The sequence below is a fragment of the Rhipicephalus microplus genome, chromosome 3 (genome assembly GCF_043290135.1).
Source record: "Rhipicephalus microplus isolate Deutch F79 chromosome 3, USDA_Rmic, whole genome shotgun sequence".
Classification (NCBI taxonomy): Eukaryota; Metazoa; Arthropoda; class Arachnida; order Ixodida; family Ixodidae; genus Rhipicephalus; species Rhipicephalus microplus.
This window is the reverse complement of record NC_134702.1, coordinates 220,008,288-220,028,383: the sequence shown is the minus strand read 5'-3', so window position 1 is coordinate 220,028,383 and position 20,096 is coordinate 220,008,288. Positions and strand designations below refer to the sequence as shown.

The 20,096-nt window shown below is 47.1% G+C and overlaps 1 protein-coding gene across 1 annotated transcript; it reads left to right on the top strand.

The window, feature by feature from the left end:
• The first annotated feature begins 18,897 nt into the window (after positions 1-18,897).
• Positions 18,898-19,764, top strand: LOC142803140 (uncharacterized). Its single transcript, XM_075888242.1, has one exon. It carries the CDS (start codon positions 18,898-18,900, stop codon positions 19,762-19,764), a length of 867 nt encoding a protein of 288 aa, XP_075744357.1.
• Positions 19,765-20,096: the final 332 nt, after the last annotated feature.

Here is a 20,096-nt window from a genome sequence, read left to right as displayed (position 1 = left end):
AGCGTTGGTCGTGAGGAGCACATCGAAACGTCTCAGCCGGCCGTGGGCAACACTATCCACGAGGTGGAGCAGGCCATCATCAGCGTGGCTGCTAGGAAAAAGCTGGCGGACTTCCCACTGGAAATAGCTGCTAAGCATGAGGCAAAGGCGGAGTTTGTGCAACGCGGTTGCATCCCAGGCGTAGTAGCGTGTGTATATGGCACGTTGGTCCCCATTCGCAAGCCAGAGGGATTCAGACTGGCCGACAAGGCGAGCTTCTTGTCCAGAAAGGGCTATTATGCCCTGAAAGTCATAATCGTAAGTATCGTTAGGATCCTTTCTTACTCGCCCATCGGAGCAATTTTCAGTTGTGACGCCAAAGCTTGAAAAAATATTAGTGCAACGAATAAAACAGAACCTCCAGAAAACTGGGTGCGAGCTAGTTGGTGGCTCGCAAGGCCTTGGTAATACTAAGTGGCAAGTGTTTTGTGCGTGAGCCAGATGCCGTTTTTGTACTGGCGTGCATGTGCAATTGAGTTGCGCAATTTAGAGGTAATCGGTAATATGGGCAGCAGACGTAGCACAAATATACACCCGACAGGGAAGTATTTCCAACACGAAAGTTCTTACAATCGCAATTGCATGAGCTGGCTTTGGCATTTACGAGTGTTCTTTCCCAAGAGCAACACGTAGGTTTTCACTTATTGATCATTCAGTGGAATTTGTAGCCATGTGTACAGCAGAAGAGAGTCGTTGCCTCCCTCCCCCCTCCTAAGTGCGCTAAACTCTGTGTTTCCTTCTAAGTGAAGCTTCTTGTACCAATGACTGTACTGGTACACATTGTTTTCTGCATATGCGTAGAAAAAAGGGATTTATTCTTAGTGTAAATGCAGTACTCATTTATATCGCTCCTCATGTCAGGTGCGCAACGCATGGCTGCGCATCCTTGTCATCGATCCATGATTCCCAGATTCGTACCACGACTCCTGGGTACGGAAACACAACCTACTGCGTGCATTCCTAGCTGCACATCTGCAGCCTGTTGAATATCTGCTTGGTAAGTACTGATGTGTACTAACTGGGGCAGAGCACTCAGCTTTTTAGGTTTCTATTGCCGGAGATGCAGGGTATTCTCTTGAGTCAGGGCTCCTAACTTAAGTCCTTGGCAGTCAAACGCACAACACCTCCGAAGGCCGATAAAACAAGGAGCACGCATCCATGCGCAATGTTGTGGAAAGATGTATCAGAGTGTTGAAGAGCAAGTTCCGCGGCCTGCAGCACTTTCGAACGATGCTCTACAACCCCAATCAGGCAGCGCAAATCATCTATGCTTGCGTTGCTCTCCACAACATTGCGTTGCATGCAGGCGACTGGACCTTGGGCGAGTATGTTGTGGACATGCCCCCAGCTGAAGATGACAATGGGGAGCCAAGGAAGAGCACTATGTTCACACCACGCAACGTGCTGCTCAGAGATGGCAGCAGCGCAGCGCTGTCTTGGGCCTTTTTTGAAGTCCACAGGAACGGTAAGTTTTCATGTTTTCATATCATAAACATAATTTATTTGTACTGGTTCTAGTGCATCAAGGCATGACAGGGCGGTGTCTGCTACATTTGATTAGGCAAAATACTTACTCGTGCTTTAATATGAAGCAAGATGGCAGTGTGAAAATGCTGCATTTTCTTTAAATGGCACATGAAATATGCAACAGAAACACCCTTTTGCATATCAGTGATCACAGTCACAACAGACTAGATTAGAGCAAGCATACATGAGCGGCACTCTGTGTTGAATGTTACCATCATAAAATTGTGCGAACAATGCAGCAACGTCACACAATTTCTTTCATCAGAACGCATAAAAATTACGATTCCAATAGTAACATGTTGCATGAACACATGATACATAAGTCCGCATCTTCTCATAGTGACTGACTACAAGCAATCAGTTGTGCACGCCAGGCTTGACGAGCAATTGTGCTCGTCAAGTTGTGCTGGTTTTTTGTTCATTGTCCTAAACACTGTATGAATGTTGAAATACCATTTGATTTGTATTCTTGACTGCAGTCATGCTGCAATGCAAAAAATACGCAAATCAATACAGCAAACAACAGGCGAGTTGTTTTGATAACATCCAGCATGAAAAATTGGCTCAGCAATATCGTGGCCCCCAAACCATACCACGTTAAAACTTTATTTCCGCAACGAGCCGTTTACAATGAAAACTAGATGAAATCAATCGCTAGCATGCTGCTGTGATGATGAATATTTTTATTTGTGAAACTGTGTGACATGACCACTTACTAGCGTAGTGCTCTCAAAAAAAGACTCAGAATGTAGTTGTTTCACCTTGGCCTCATTGTGCTGAAAAGAAAATATCGCAGTGACTTGCAAAACAGTGTGATGCGAAAAGATATCACATTACCACACTATGTGATGATGTCGCATAAAAAGCGCAGTGAGCTAGAAAACACAGTGGGGCAATAGTAGTATCACAGAAACATTAACAAAAATGTCACCTATACAGTCGTGGTCTCCGTGTGAATGGCTAGACACCTTTGAAATGTGAGGAAAAAACACTGCCACTGGAGCAGCGTGAACATACATTGAGAATGCATATATCAAACATAAATAATGCTGTACTCCTCGTACAAAGTAAATGCTAACCTAAATCTAGTAATATGTACTAAATGCAAACAAAAACGTATAAAGTAAAACATGAACAACAACACGGGAACATGTCAAAAACACTAAACGAATTATGAATGATGAAACGTTCAAAACATAACGAAAAACAAACTAACCTATGCATATCTCTCACAAAGCGTATAAAATTGAACACGAACAGTAGCACCTAAAAACACTGAAACCGACAAACCATTAATGAATGATGACAAGAAAAAACATTCAACTCATGAAAAAAAATTTAACTAAACTACGTATGTCTTTCTCGCAGAAAGCCCTCAACCATGGCCCGTGCCAAGGAATGGACTGCCCGCAGGACACCCTTTTGCGCCGCTGCCACCTTCTCCTGTGCTGCTGCCACACGCCGTGCTGCAGAAGTGATGCGGGTGGTTCATGTTTTCATCTCCCGCAGCACCTGCGATGAATAATCGTGGTAGAATTGTTTAAGGGAGGTGCCAGTAAACCCTCAAGAATCTCGTGGCTGGAAGTTGCTGCTGCTGCTAAAAGTTATAACGGGCACAACAATTTCCCCTCAGTTGAAGATCAACTGGCGAGATGGCATCCTTTGAAAGTGTGAAGCGTCTTGTACAAGCTCTGCCCTCCTCGTGCGGACCAACAAAAAATTTTGTTGGAACTACTCTATTTTAATTTCCTCAAATGCATCTCTCACCATCAAACAGCCTTTTTCAGGGCTAACCAACCTTTTGCCCGGCAGTTTATTATTGCAGGTATCCGATACCGTGCCCTAAATACAATGCATGGTTCTTATTTACAGCCCAAGTTAGTTTCAGTGATTTTAATAGAGCATGGGGACTGTTTACGCCCTTTATGTAAAATGTAAACAAATTGTCTACTCACCTTGAACACCTTGTCGCCCTGCTCAAGGCTCCGGTCCTGCGCTCCAAAAAGCACTAAGTTCTCAAATGCTTGCGTGTTACTGTGTCACTGCCATCTGCAGCCGCTTCAGTGGCCTCCACCTCCATTTCCACCGCAACAGTGGGAACATCCGCCTGCTGAAAAGTATCGTAAGAATGATCTTTCAGAAAGTGTGTATACGTTACCCTGACTATTTTACAACCTTACGTACTAAACATCTGCAGAAATGTTCTGCAGCTATTCAGTGGTCATTGATATCATGTATTACCATTTTAGTGCATGCAGTTGCCCGCAGGCATTGCATAGTTTATGATAAATATATACTCCTTGTACTGCAAGGCCTGCAAACTGAGATTTTCGTTACTAAACATACCCACTTTTGAAATCTTTCTTCTGCGTTATATTCCCGTTTAACAAGGTTTCACTAATGGCACCCCTTCAGATATGAAACTCTGTCATGGTACCGCTCAGGAACCCGTGATACTGCGGCGACAGAGTGCTTACCTGTTGGTAGGTGAGACCAGAGATGCCACTGAATCGTGTCATTCCAGTAAACTGTAGAACCCGGCCGCGGAAGCCAGGCAGCCAACCCCCTCCAGTGCCCCGGAAAATATACACCAATGTTAAAGAACAAATCACCCGCGCCATTCGACGGTCACTCATGTTTGTGCCACTGTGATGGCGGCGGCGTCAAGGTGGGCCTCGCGCACCAGCCTGCGCCACCACGCCTGTCACTCCTGCGCAGGCACTTCATGGTTCAGCGCATCGCTGAGCTCTTGCCAAAGCCGCCGCTGGTCGGCGACGGTGACGCCGTGCCGCTGCTCGATGGCTTTCGCCGCGAGCTGGGGATGTTCGTCCATAAAGGCGAGCACCAGCGCACGCTGAGCCTCGGAAACGCGGTTGAGCCGCTGCTGCTGTTGGCTACTGGTGCCGTTGGCCTCCGCCATGATTGCACTCGTCTGAGCCCACAACATCGAAAGTTGCGCCGTTTAGGTTTGTATATAGGCGGAGATATGGGAACAGTAACTGCTTGAAACGGGGTCGTACTTAGGGCCACTACTTGCCGCCCCGCTAAATTTAGCGTCATTTCAAAACAATAACAGAAAAAATACGTTTGGATTGTGCCGTATTCCTTATTCAACGTTTGAGAACTAGTGCCAACACATTTTGAAAGTGAGCAATCCTAGTTAAACATTTTTCAACACGTTACAAACACTTTTCACTTTCCTGTACGATCCCCAAGTTGTCAAAATGATGACGCCAGCCTTCATTTCCCTCATGGGCTGTTCACTTCCCCTCGTCCTCGCAACCATTGCGGACCACCCACTTTTTGACGCCACTGACTGACCGCCTCCGTCCGGATTTGGAATTTGTATATAATTACACCACAGATCAAACTATTTGAACAAACCTGTGCCCGATAAAAGGAAAGTCGGGTTACAGTAGCACATTTGCACTGATAGCGGCGAATGTAGCGTCGGCAGTTGATCAACTGACAAGTGGCGAAGCGTGTCGGCATTTATGCGCCATCGAAGATATTAGAGTTATCGCTAGCGGCGACGTAGATTTCACAATAATCTGAATTGCTCATGACAAGGGCGTGATCTCAACAAAATTATCTATGGCAGCCCTGAAGCTTCTCGTACCCTGTATACGCGCAGTTTGCGCTTAGAATCACGTACAGCGTAACGTGGTGATTAGAAAGCTTCAAGAAGGAACGTGGCATTGCCCCCTTCTGAAGAAGGCATCGTCCCGATGTTTTAACCGATGATAGTGCAATAATAATGTGAGAAAGTACAAATAATAGAGTATGATACAGCAATATTAACAACAACAAAATACACTAATTCAATTCATTATCGATCATAAAATGGATTAAGGCGTGCGACATGGACGACTTCAGATAGCGATCGGCGCCGTTGAGAGTTCGTAATGCCGTCGGGGACAACCTGGTAGTCGAGTGAGCCGAGACGTCGTACTACCCTGTATGGTCCGAACTACCGTCGCAGAAGTTTTTCACTGAGTCCACGTTGGCGCATCGCCGTCCATACCCAAACACGTTCATCGGGCTGGTATTCCACGAAGCGTCAACGAAGATTGTAATGGCGGTGGTTGGTCATCTGCTGATTCGTGATTCGCCGGTGGGTGAGTTGACGAGCTTCTTCAGCGCACTGAAGATAGAGGGTGACGCCATGGTTTTTTTCGACAGTGACGTTAAGCAGCATTGCGTCAAGCGTCGCTGCCAGGTTCCTTATGCAGACCAACTTGTACGGTTGCAACTATGTCGTCTCCTGCACGGCGATATCTTATGCGAAGGTCACGTACGAAAGGATGGTATCTCACGCATTGTGCTCGACGTCGACGTACATGGCCAGCATGTCGGCGATTGTCTTGTTTAGCTGCTCGGTGGGACCATGTATTTGTGAGTGTAGGCGGGGGTGTGGCGATGGCTTGTCTGGCTATGTCTCAAAATTGCTTCAGTCAATTCAGCAGTAAAGGTCGTACCTCTATTGGTGATGACAACCTCTGGGGCGCCATGGCCAATGACAATGTTCTCAACAAAAAACTTAGCTACCTCTTCGGCGCTACCTTTGGGTAGAGCCTTTGTTAAGGCGTAACGGGTGAGGTAGTCAGTAGCTACGGTGATACATTCGTTTCCCGAACATGACGTTGGAAACGGCCCTGGTAGGTCCATTCTGATTTGTAGGAACAAATGGCGAGATGGTTTGATTGGCTAAAAAACCTTGCTGACCTTGTCGGTGGTGTCTTTTGTCGCTGACAGTCTCGAAATCTCCTCGCGTAACGAGCACCATCGGCGGTAACGAGTGCACCGTAGTACCTTCCTTGTATCCTCGCGAGCGTGCGGGAAACAACAAGGTGTCCTGCTGTTAGATCATTGTGAAGGCCCTGGTGGAATTCTAGTCGTAGAGCTGAAGGCACCACAAGAAGGTGCTTGGCTCGAAGCGGCAAAACGTTCTTTTGGAGAAGGCCATTTCGCAGCGAAAACGATGTAACTGCCCCTTTGAATACCTTCGGAACAGCAGAGGTCCTGCCCTTGAGGTATTCGATTAGCCTCCTAAGTTCCGGGTTAGCCCGCTGGTGTTCAGCGAGATCGACGGCAGTTATTGTTCCCAAGAAGGAGTCGTCAGTAAGGTCTTCAGGCGGTGGTCGGTAGACGGTGCTCACGACGGGCAGTCGGCGCCGGAGTGTTTTCTGCCGGACTTGTAGATCACGGTAATGTCGTATTCTTGAAGTCTCAGGCTCCACCGGGCAAGGTGACCTGAAGGGTCCTTCAAGTTTGCTAGCCAAAACAAGGCGTGGTGGTCGCTCACAACTTTGAAGGGCCTGCCGTAGAGGTGAGGACGAAATTTTGACGTAGCCCAGATGATGGCAAGGCACTCCTTTTCTGTTGTGGAATGTTTGTTTTCTGCCGTGGATAGCAACCGGCTATAGCATAACTACTAACCCTTTCCATTCCATCAGTTCTTCACCCAAGGACGGCACTGAGTCCTACGCTGCTTATGTCAGTGTGCACGTCTGTTTGGGCGTTTGCGTCGAAATGCGCGAGTATCGAAGGCATCTGCTGGCGTCGTTTAATTGCCCAATTGCTTTCTCCTGTGGCATTTCCCACTTGAAATCGACGTCGGTTTTCATAAGGCTATTGAGTAGGTTGGAAATGCAGGCGAAGTTTTGACGAAGTGCATGACGAAGTTTCTGACGAAGCACCTCCACCAGATGTCACGGGGTCTTGACGTGGCTGAAGGCAGGAGACTAGTGGTGCAATTTATACAAACTCCAAATCCGGACGGAGGCGTTCCGTCGGTGATGTCAAAAAGTGGGCGGTCCGCAGTGGTCGCGAGGACGAGGGGAAGCAAACAGCCAATAAAGGAAAAGGAGGCCTGCGTCATCATTTTGACGTCGGCGTGGCAACCGTATAGAAAAGTGAAAAGTGTTTGTAACGTGTTGAAAAATGTTTGACTAGTATTACTCCCTATCAAAATGTGTTGGCACTAGTTTTCAAACGTTGAATGAGGAATATGGCACAATCAAAACGTATTTTTTTGGTTATTGTTTTGAAAATGCCCTAAATTTAGCGTGACGGTAAGTAGTGGCGCTAAGTACAACACCATTTAAATCAGTTACTGTTCTCATATCTCCCCCACTATTCAAACCTAAACGGCGCAACTTTCGGAGCCGTTGGCTCAGTCGAGCGCACTCATGGCGGAGGACGATGGCACCAGTAGCCAACAGCTGCATTGGCCCATCCGCGTTTCCGAGGCTCAGCGCGCTGGTGCTCTCTTTCATGGACGAACATCCCCAGCTCGCGGCGAAAGCCATTGAGCTGCGACTCGGCGTCACCGTCGCCGACCAGCGGCGGCTTTGGCAAAAGCTCAGTGACGTGCTGAACTATGACGGGCCTGCACAAAAGTGGCAGGCTTGGTGGCGCAGGCCGGTGCGCGTGGCCCGCCTTGACGCCACCGCCATCACAGTGGCACAATCATGAGTGACCGTCGAATGGCGCGGGTGATTTGTTCTTTAACATTGGTGTATATTTTCAGGGGCACTGGAGGGGGGGGGGGGCTGCCTGGCTTCCGCGGCCGGGTTCTACAGTTTACTGGAATGACACGCTTCAGTGGCATCTCTGGTCTCACCTATCAACAGGTAAGCACTCTGTCGCCGCAGTATCACGGGTTCCTGAGCGGTACCATGACAGAGTTTCATATCTGAAGGGGTGCCTTTAGCGGAACCTTGCTAAACGGGAATATAACGCAGAAGAAAGATTTCAAAAGCGGGTAGGTTTATTAACTAAAATCTCAGTTTGCAGGCCTTGCAGTAAAAGGAGTATATATTTATCATAAAACATGCAATGCCTGCGGGCAACTGCATGCACAAAAATGGTAATACATGATATCAATGACCACTGAATAGCTGCAGAACGTTTCCACAGAAGTTTAGTACGTAAGGTTGTAAAATAGCCAGGGTAACGAATACCCACTTTCTGAAAGATCATGCTTACGACACTTTTCAGCAGGCGGATGTTCCCACTGTTGCGGTGGAAATGGAGGTGGAGACCACTGAAGTGGCTGCAGATAGCAGTGACAAAGTAACACGCAAGCATCTGAGAACTTAGTGCTTTATGGAGCGTAGGACCGGAACCTTGAGCAGGGCGACAAGGTGAGTAGACCATTTGTTTACATTTTACACAAGGGGCTTAAACATTCTTCGTGCTCAGTTATGATGACTGAAACCAAGTTTGGCTGTAAATAAGAACCATGCATCGTATTGAGGGCATGGTATTGGATATCTGCAGCGATAAACTGCCGGGCATAAGGTTGGTTAGCCCGGAAAAGGGCTGTTTCATGGCGAGGAATGCATTTGAGAAATGAATAAACAGTAGTTTCAGCAAATGTTTGTTGGTCCGCACGAAGAGGGCATAGCTTGTACTCGAAGCTTCACACTTTCAAAGGGTGCCATCAGGCCAGCTGATCTTCAACTGAGAGGAAATTGTTGCGCCCGTTGTAACTCTTGGCAGCAGCAGCAACGTCCAGCCACGAAATGATTAAGAATTTTTCGGCAGCTCACTTAAACATTTCTACCATGATTATTCATCGCAGGTGCTGCAGGAGATGAAAACATGAACCACCCGCATCGCTTCTGCAGCACGGCGTGTGGCAGCAGCACAGGAGAAGGTGGCAGCGGCGCAAAAGGGTGTCTTGCGGGCAGTCCATTCCTTGGCACGGGCCATGGCAGAGGGCTTTCTGCGAGAAAGGGATGCGTAGTTTAGTTTAATTTTTAGTCATGTGTTCAATGTTTTTTCTTGTCATCATTCATCAATGATTTGCTCGTTTCAATGTGTTTAGGTGCTGCTGTTTATGTTCAATTTTGTACGCTTCGGGAGACATATACATAGCTTAGTTTGCTTTTCGCCATGTTTTAAACGTTTTATCATTCAACATTCGTTTAGTGTTTTTGATATGTTTACCTGTTGCTGTCCATGTTCTATTTTATACGTTTTTTGTTTGCATTCAGTACATATTACTAGATTTATGTTAGCATTTACCTTGTACAAGGAGTACATCATTTTTTATGTTCGATGTTTGCATTTCTCAATGTATGTTCGAGCTGCTTCAGTGTCAGTGTTTTTTCCCCACATTTCAAAGAAGTCCAGTCATTCACACGGAGACCACAAGTCTATAGTTGACATTTTCTGTTAATGTTTCTGTGATACTGTGTTGCCCCACTGTGAATTCTAGCTCACTGCGCTTTTTATGCAGCATTTCCACATAGTGTAGTAATGTGATATCTGCTTGCATCACACTGTTTTGCAGTTCAATGTGATATTTTAATTTCAGCACAATGAGGCTAAGGTACAACAACTACGATCTGAGTTTTTGTGAGCACTAACCTAATAAATGGATATGCCCCACAGTTTCAAAAATGAAGATGGTTATCTTCACAGCGACATGCCAGCAATTCATTTCATCTAGTTTTAATTGTAAACAACTCTTTGCGGGAATAAATTTTGAACGCGGTATGGTTTGGGAGCCGCGAGATTGCTGAGCCAAATATTCATGCTGGACGTTATCAAAACAACTCGCCTGTTGTTTGCTGTCTTTATTTACGCATTTTTCAGCATTGCAGATTGACTGCAGTCCAGAATTCAAATGGAATGTTATTTCAACATTCATACAATGTTTAGGACCATGAACAAAATACTAGCACAACTTGACGAGCACAATTGCTCGTCAAGTCTGACGTGCACAATTGAATGCTTGTAGTCAATCACTATGAGGAGAGACGGACTTATGTATCACGTGTTCTGGCAACATGTTACTAATGGAATCGCAATTTTTATGCGTTCTGATGAAGGAAATTGTGTGACATTGCTGCATTGTTTGCACAATTTTTTGATGGCAGCATTCAGCACAGAGTGCCGCTCATATATGCTTGCTCCAATCTAGTCTGTTGTGACTGTGATCACCGAAATGAAAAAGGGTGTTTCTGTTGCATATTTACTGTGCAATTTAAAGAAAATGCAGCATTTTCAGACTGCCATCTTGCTTCATATCAAAGCACGAGTAAGTACTTTGTCTAATCAAATGTAGCAAACACAGCCCTGTCATGCCTTGATGCACTAGAACCAGTATAAATAAATTATGTTTATGATATGAAAACATGAAAACTTACCGTTCCTGTGGACTTCAAAAAAGGCCCAAGACAGCGCTGCGCTGCTGCCATCTCTGAGCAGCACGTTGCGTGGTGTGAACATAGTGCTCTTCCTTGGCTCCCCATCGTCATCTTCAGCTGGGGGCATGTCCACAACATAGTCGCTCAAGGTCCAGTCTCCCCTAAGCAACGCAATGTTGTGGAGAGCAACGCAAGCATAGATGATTCGCATTGCCCGATCGGAGTTGTAGAGCATCGTTCGAAAGTGCTGCAAGCAGCGGAACTTGCTCTTCAACACTCTGATACATATTTCCACAACATTGCGCATAAATGCGTGCTCCTTGTTGTATCGGCCTTCGGAGGTGTTGTGCGTTTCACTGCCAAGGACTTGAGTTAGGAGCCTTTACTCGAGAGAATACCATGCGTCTCCGGCAATAGAAACTTAAAAAGCTGAGTGCTCTGCCCCAGTTAGTACACATCATTACTTACCAAGCAGATATTCACCAGGCTGCAGATGTGCAGCTAGGCGTGCAAGGAGTGGGTTGTGTTCCCATACCCAGGAGTCGTGGCACGAATCTGGGAATTATGGGTTCATGACAAGGATGAGCAGCCATGCGTAGCACACCTGCCATGAAGAGCGATACAAATTAGTACTGCATTTATACTCAGAATAAATCCCTTTTTTCTACGCATAGGCAGGAAACAATGCGCACAAGAAGCTTCATTTAGAAGGAAACACAGGGTGTAGCACACTAAGGAGAGGGAGGGTGGCAAAGACCCCTCCTCTGCTGTACACATGGCTACGACTTCCACTGAACGATCGGTAATTGAAAACCTACCCATTGCTCTTGGGAAAGGGCACTCGTAAATGCCAAAGCCAGCTGATGCAATTGTGGTTGTAAACACTTTTGGGTTTGAAATACTTCCCATGTCTGCGGCCGATATTACTGATTACCTCCAAATTGCGCAACTCAATTGCACATGCACGCCAGTACAAAAACGGCATCTGGCTCACGCACAAAACACTTGCCACTTAGTAATACCAAGGCCTTGCGAGCCACCAACTAGCTCGCACCCAGTTCTCTGCAGGTTTTTTTTATTTGTTGCATTATTACTTCTTTCAGCTTGGGCGTCACAACTGAACAAATGCTCCGATGGGCGAGTAAGGAAGGATCCTAACGGTACTTACGATGATGGCGTCCAAATTATAATACCGTTTCTAGAAATGAAGCTCGCCGTGTTGGCCAGTCTGAAATCCCTCTGGTTTGCGAATAATGACCTACGTGTCATCGACACACGCCAGCACGTCTAGGATGCAACCGCGTAGCAAAAACTTCGCTTTTGCCTCATTCTTAGCAGCTGTTGTCAGTGGGAAGTCCACCAGCTTTTTTCTAGAAGCCACGGTGATGATGGCCTTCGTTCCCTCGTGGATAGTATTGCTCAAGGCCAGCAGAGACTTGCCAATGTGCTCCTCACGACCAACGCTCTTCCAGAAGCAACCGGTGGCGAAGAATCGCAGCGCACACAACACTTTCCTCTCTTTGGAAAGGCCACTGGTTCACTGGCATCTGATGATAGGGACAGGTTTGTCGCACAAGCTACGCACTGTTCGTTTAGACAGACGAGAACATTGCCGGAACTTTTCTTCAGCGAACTTTTCAAATGCATCTTTAACCTCACTTCGTTGCTCTGCTCGGCTTCAGCTGCCGCACAGGCGAGACCAAAAACCTTGGCAGTGGGAAACGCCATGGGCGTGGGCGTAATCTGAGCAAAATGATCTACGGCAGCCCTGAAGCTTTTCGAAGACTGTAGGCGTGGTTTGCGCTGAGAATTACGTACATCGTAGCGGGGTGATAAGAAAACTTGAGGAAGGAACGTGGCAATATTGTCTCACGTAGGTTATGTCTAGCTGCACAGTGGGTGCTTTCGCACGAGGGCATTGGGGGAAATGGAAAAGCGGATCGCATTGCTTCGTCTTTGAACAATGATGACTGTGACTGTCCGTGAATTCTATGTACAATGGACAACGCTCGTCTGCTTATACACCGACACCTCATAAAACAGCACCAGGACCAGCGTGTGGCGAACCGGTTGTTCCCTCTCCGTGTTCGTGGCCGTGGCTTTCCTTGTCGTTCCAGAGCTATCTTATACCAACCAAGAGTGGGCTCTGTGCTGTTGCGTGAGCAATTGCATCGTCAAGGGCGTGTTTACAGTCGTTTTGGCACTGCTTGTGGCTCCTGTGAAACACTTGAGCATCTAATAAGGCACGGCGTAGCATTTGCTGCGCAGCGTGCTTTCTTGATTAAGGAATAAAAATCACTTGAACTTAAGTGTACGATCATAAATGATTACCTTTTTTTGAGAGGTTGCGCTTTCCGACGCGACTAGGTCCATCGAGCTCTGCTTACTTTTATGGACAAATGGACCTGGCCACCCGTTTATAGTCGTATTTTTATTTTTATTTACTTTTTGGATATAGTTGTCCACGTTTTTATCATTTTTTCTTTACTTCCGTGTCCTCTTTCCTCGTTCTCCTCTCTTATCTTTATTTCCTGTGTTCATTCCTTCTTCCCGAACGTGTGAACAGGCGTTGTGTCTCTCCAGGTGGCAGTTGCCAGCTTGCTATCTTCCCGTTTCCTTTGTGTCCTTGTGTATCCCTGTATGCATATCGAATAATATTAGGTGCCTTTCAGCCTTTCAACTCACACTCCACACACAATTTTAGCCACGATCAGTTTAGAGTTTTCTTTTGTAGAACTTTATACGGTACTAAACAGCTTACCTACTTAATCCCATCCTTTATAAATAAATGCACATACCAGCACTACCAGTACTGGGCAAAATTCCATGTCTTTAATTACGTTAAAAATGCCATGAAGACGTACTCACTTTTTGTTAGTGACTAAATTTATTGCTAGGTCTCTTGTTTGTACGTATCGTTTTCGTTCAGTATTGTATGCCTAATTATCTTTTTAGTTTGCTACATTACCAGTACCAGTTGTTGCTTGTATATTTTGGTTATTACAAATTGCTTTAGCGTATACAAAGTATTCGCTGCTTGAAATGTGCTGGTGTTTTTGTCATTAATATATTATATATTTAGGTTTGTTAAGCTTTAGCACAAAAGTTTTGTATGCTTTTGTGTTCCTTACCGCACTGTTAAAGCAATGTAGAGGTGGCAAGGCCTTAGGAAGACAATTGTGCCGGCCCCTCTCTAAGAGAGTGGCCAGGAGCCATGTTTGCCTTTCAAGTGCCGCCAACGGAAGGGGGGGGGGACGCTTAAGCCCCAAATAGGGGCTACTTCCACGTCTTAAAACCTCTTTTTCTTTTGTTGTGGCCACTTTAAACGGGCGCCGCAAACGATTTTCAGAGCGTCATTGGTCACCTTCTCTGTCGGCTCACGGAGAGAGTGAAAGCACCGGTCGTCGAAGGAAGAAGAAATGGCCGGCGGCGGGCAGACTCACCCTACCAGCCCGAGCAACATCACCGCTTTTTTATGGGGACCTACTAAGTGCTCGTGAATGTATGTTAAAATGTGACCCCAATTCCTGTTAATTAAAGTTACTTTTGTTCAAATGTTCACAAGTGTTCGACCGTTAAATGGCTGGATAGCAGACGCCTTGACCCGTCAAATGCGAGCTGCGAGACCACCATAGTAAAAAAGGGCTACAACTGCCATCGGCCGCCAACTCCGCCGGCAATGGTATACGTCACCACGGCAAGACCCCCGGTTGAACCCAGACACACGCCCATCGCAAGGATTTCATCGCCAAGGAGTTGAGCAGCTGACAGCAGAAGGGCAGCAACAAGGTGGGCTCATTTCATCTCTCAACGCTCAACGTGCAGCTTAGCAACATTTGTTTCACATACGTCCGCTCCGAGACAAAACGTGCAAGCAAGAATGGACCAGAACGAGCTCACGCATGAGTGTCCAATTGTCACACCACAAGATGAAGCTTCCGCATCAAACATTAGGCCGCAAAGAAAAACAACCCTGTCGACGAGGGCTAAAGAAATGTATTAAACGACCTGCGAAGAGCACTGCCGTAAACTAGATTCTGTTTGAAAAAACGTGCAGAGCGCACTTCAGGCACTGTCGCGCGCTAAGGGAGAACAGTTTACCGGCGCCAAAACGCAGCTTCATACAAGTTACGAGTGCTACGAGCATGGTACCGCAAGATACTTAGCCTTTCTAGAGAAGGCGAAGACGTTTGAAGCCAGACACGAATTACAGCTCCGACAGGCAATCGATGAAGACCGTGAGGCAATCGTGAGCGTAAAGTTACCAGAGGCTACGCCACAAGAACGCGACAAGGCACATGAAACAGCATCGCAGTTCTCTCTATCGGCTCACTCAAGAGAGCTTCCTCGCGATCATGACGATCGGGCTCCTCCACGATTAGCCTTGCTGCTGTGCAGGCCCGCGTGCAACCAGAGGCCGTCAAAGCAAGAGCTCAGTTTGGTCGTAAAGAGGCCGCAATGCGCTTAGAGAAGGCAAGAATTGATGCCGAGCTTGAGGTATTACAACATGAAAAAGAGGCAGCTGCTGCAGACGCGCAGGCAAGTGCACTCGAGGCAGCTGTGGAACAGGATAGCGGGGTGTGTGTGCACCCACACGCACCTTTAGACCGGACACTACGGGTTTCGAGCTACATCACTGAGCAAGCCGCCATACGTGATGCCGATCTTGCGTCTCTTCGGGCGCCTTTTGTTCATCCGAGAAGCCAGACCTTGGAGCATGCCGAAGTAACCAACCACCTCACGGACTTGCGTGACTATCATCAGCCGCCTGCGTGCACGCCAGCACATAACAGTTCCAGCTCAGAGCTTACTGGCGTCCTTAAATTCCTGTTCCGCAAGAACCTTGTCTCTACGGGACTTACGAAGTTTGATGATCGACCTGAGAACTTTCCAGCTTGGAAGTCATCTTTCAAAGGCGTCATCAGAGATGTAGACCTTTTTGCGCAGGAAGAGCTCGACCTTCAAATAAAATGACTTTGTCCTGAGTCATCACATCAAGTGATGACTCAGGACAAAGGTTGAAATCTGTTCATGTGGATGACTTCTCGAAGGGCTTAAAAATCGTGTGGAAACGGCTTACGACACCTTCGGACGTCCTGAGGCAATTGAGGATGCGCTGATGAGGAGGTTGGAGGAATTCCCAAAAATATCGTACCGGGATAATGCCAAACTGCAAGAACTCGGAGACCTCCTGCTGGAACTCAAAGCTGCCAAATCTGATCCCTACCTCTCCGGTCTTAACTATTTGGATAGCGCAAGAGGAATAAACACAATAGTTTACAAGTTACCATGTGGACTTTAAGAAAATTGGATGTCAGGTGGGACTAGATACGAAAAACAGACCAATACTTCGTTCCCACCCTTTGCGGTTTTTCAATGTTCGTTCAAGACCAGGCAAGCATGAGGAACGATCCCAGCTTCATCCTGCAACCACAATATGTCTCGCCTTCGATCACACAGCTAAAAGAAGAAACGACAACCAAGACCCCACTGCACAAGTCATCTGTGTCGACAAGGAAAACAAACGTATATCACGCCTTCGAGCAAGTTCAGGAAACCACTCCAAAGCAGCTACTTGAATCGAAGAGCTTCGAAAAATGGTGCCCGCATCACAAGAAGCCTCATCCTCTTGCAAGGTGTCGCATTTTCCGTGAAAGAACACTGGAAGAGCGGATGACCTTTCTTAAAGCGCACGGAATATGACTACGATGTTGTTTATCTCAAACCACACGCGGTGGCAATGCAAGGCGGTCGTAAAATGCCACATATGCAGCAGCGGCAATCATGCGACAGTTCTTCGCCCATCACTTACGTGCTCAGAGTCACCGAAGCCTATTGAACGCGATAACAGCTCTGCTCAGAATTTGGATGAAAGAGTCACATCTACGCGTACCGAGGTGGCAAACGTGAACGACAACGACAGATCGTGCGCTAAAATCTGCCTCGTGGATGTGACTCATCAATCTCACCCTGACAAGATATTAAGAGCATACGCAATACTCGATGAACAGAGTAATCGTTTGTTGGTTCAGCCAGAACTTCTTGACGAGTTCAGTGTAGAGGGCACACCTACCCAGTACACATTACGCACTTGTTCCGGCAGTACTGATCGAGGTTGTTGGTAGGATCGCAAACAGCTTCTTTGTGCGGAGCGTATCGCGCAATGTCAAGCTCTCCCTATCGAAAAAAAAAACGAATGGTGGGCAAGGTGTAAACCACCATCCACCGTTATATTGGATAAATGTAGTGGGTGAATGGTGGGAAACGCCCACCATGGCACATAGTGGGATATGGTGGGTGCTGCAGTGCCGGCAATGCTTGAGCGCGAAATGGTGTCAGAATCACTGTGACGAGCTGCCACAAAAAATAAAAAAAGGATTTTATAAAAACGGCATAAAAAACACCCGTCCTGTGAAAAAAGAAGCAAAGTACCACAGAGGATCGAACGTGCAACCTGCGGTTTCCCATTCGGAGACACTAACCACTGCGCCATACCGACATGCGGTTGCGCGTTTAATAGTAAGTTGGCATACAAACTTACGGTTCAACTTCAGTTAAGTTTGTCGTGTACACGACATAGACGAGATCTGCACCTGCTACTAAAAATGGCACATTTATTAAACACAAGCAACTGCTGCCTGTAACGATTGCCACTGTGTTAATGGCACCAGTGCTATTTTTTCAAAAATTACAACTGCAATAAAAAAAAAAACAAGTCGACTGGGGAGCAGCAACCGTTTACCGGCGAGGTCTGCCAAGTTTAATATCCGTTTCGCGCTCGTTCTAAAGGGCGACATCTGCTCATGCTTTATGATGCTTCTAGGCTTATTCCATACATACGCCCGCCTAATTTATTTGATTGAGTATTGGGATGCTTTTCGCGCAATGTAGAGAGGGTCGTGCCAGCGCAATGCTGTAGAACTTTCGCTAAAGCAACAATTACATAACGGCTTGGCCAAAACGAATGCAGAGTGCCGGGAACATTACGTTATCATATTGGTTCCCCAAGCATACGAAGTGCCACGTCTGAGTTCTCGCACAAAAGCTAGAAAAGTGCCGGCGAGTGCGACCGGCGGCTGTAGGTGAGATGAGACGTACGTTCTCTGGGAGTGCTTGAATCGCGTCGCATCGATGTTTGTTGCTTCTTGATCGGACCCCATACACAATGAAAAATGCTTCATTTAGGTTAATTGATGCCATAGCTGCACTGTATTGTCATTCTTAATCGTCGAAATCGTGCATTCTGAAACCCGGAAGCATGGATAACACAATTGTACGGGCTCGGTCGGTAGGCCTAACCTTTGGTGGAAATCATGGCGGTGGAACATGTAGTGTACAGATCCCAGCTTGAAACACTATATAAACTACCTGTCATTATAAGTCTACCCATGATCTGCTTACTGCTTCCCAGCTTTGTCGCAATGGTGGGCAGAGTTTCTCAGCTTGGTGCACCAAGTGGCCCACCATAACGAGCAGCACCCTATCCATAATATTGAGGAAGGCTCTGTCTTCTATAGACAGGGAACGCTCGTTGTCTTCTCGCGTTGTCTCGAACAGGTTAGGTGCCAAGGTGTCATCTGATGCTGTTAATGATGAGAAATCATTCTTGACCTGATGCCTCACCGCAGTGTAGAGAACCAGCGCTTCCATCACCATGAAATGTTTTGTACTTGGGTGAAAAGCGTTGGTCTTCCCTTGCCCAGAATGTGTGTTTTTAACACATTTATGGTGCCTGTTTTACGCGTACGACCAGGCTGACGTTTCCGACAATGACCCATCTGAGATCGAGCATCTGTGCATAAGGAGCGTCAAGCGGCCCGTTAATGGTCTGGCGAACTTTGTGGACTCTGAGAACTTCTCGACAGAGGAGGAGCAGTATTCTTGCCTCTTCGAGAGGTGGAATGCGAGCGGCAATGGCCTTCAAGTGCGGGTAGTTCCGTGCTGCGTCTGGCATTGGAATTTCTTCTCGGTTGTCCGGAATCTCATTGCACTGAAGAAAAGGCGGAAGGGATTATACAAAGACAGGTCTAACAACTGGGTTGCCCCTCTACCTTTCCGCTCACAAAGAAGACAGCTTCCGAATAACCGAGATTAGGCTCTCTCTCGCCTGTACTCGCTGCGACGCACGTTGCGAAAGAACCCTGAGACAAAAGAGCGCTTCGTGCACTTCATGAATAAACTGTTCGTCAGGGGTCATGCAGAGGAAGCTCCACTACATAACATCGACGAAGAGGGCTGGTACCTACTCATATTCGGTGTTCACCATCCTCAAAAACCCGATCGAATCCGCGTGGTGTTTGACACCAGCGCTCAGCACGAAGGAGTGTCTCTGAATGGTGTCTTTCTTACCGGACCCGACCTGACAAACAATATTTTGGGAATACTGATACGCTTCCGGCAGGATTCAGTGGCGATAACTGCTGACATTGAGCAGATGTTTGACAATTTCGTCGTTCGTGATGATCATCAGAACTACCTAAGGTTCCTCTGGTTCAAGAACAATGACACCTCTCGAGAAATCATGGAGTGCCAAATGAAGGTGCACGTTTTCAGCAACAGTCCCTCACCCGCGGTGGCAACATATAGGCTTCGGCGAACTGCTCAAGAAGCTGCTCAAGAATTCGGGGAAGATGCAAGGATGTTCGTCGAGCGAGACTTCTACGTCGATGATGCACTCAAGATTCTTTCGTGTGAGGAAGACGCCATCAGTCTGTTGCAGAGAACGCAAAAAATGCTTTCTACAGCTAACGTAAGGCTGCACAAGATTGCCTCAAATAGGCAGAATGTGCTGAATGCATTTTATCCACAAAACCGTGCTCGGGTGCTGAAAAGTCTTGACTTGAATAAAGACGCATCGAATATGCAGAGAAGCCTCGGTCTACTTTGGGATGTAGACAACGACACCTTCGTCTTCAGAGCTCCTCTTCAAGACCAGCCCTATACACGGCGAGGGGTGCTGTCGACCATCAACAGTCTGCTTGACCCGCTGGGTTTTGTGGCACCTGTCAGGAAAAGCACCTGCTCCATGACTTCGTGACAGAAGGTTATGACTGGGACACGCCACTTTCGGATGCAAAGAAACAAAGTTGGGATGAATGGAAGAATTCTCTACAAGCACTTCATGACCTACGTGCCCGGAGAACTTATGTACCGCACTCAACTTCTGAAGCCGCCACTAGAGAAATTCACGTGTTCTCAGGTGCGTCCACGAGTGCGATCGCCGCGGTAGCGTACCTACGGGTAAGCGACAAGCAGGGAAACAAACATGTCGGATTCGTCATGGGAAAGGCGAAGCTCGCGCCGAAACCAGACCACACTATCCCAAAGCTGGAGTTGTGTGCAGCGGTCCTTGCTGCAGAAATGGCCGAT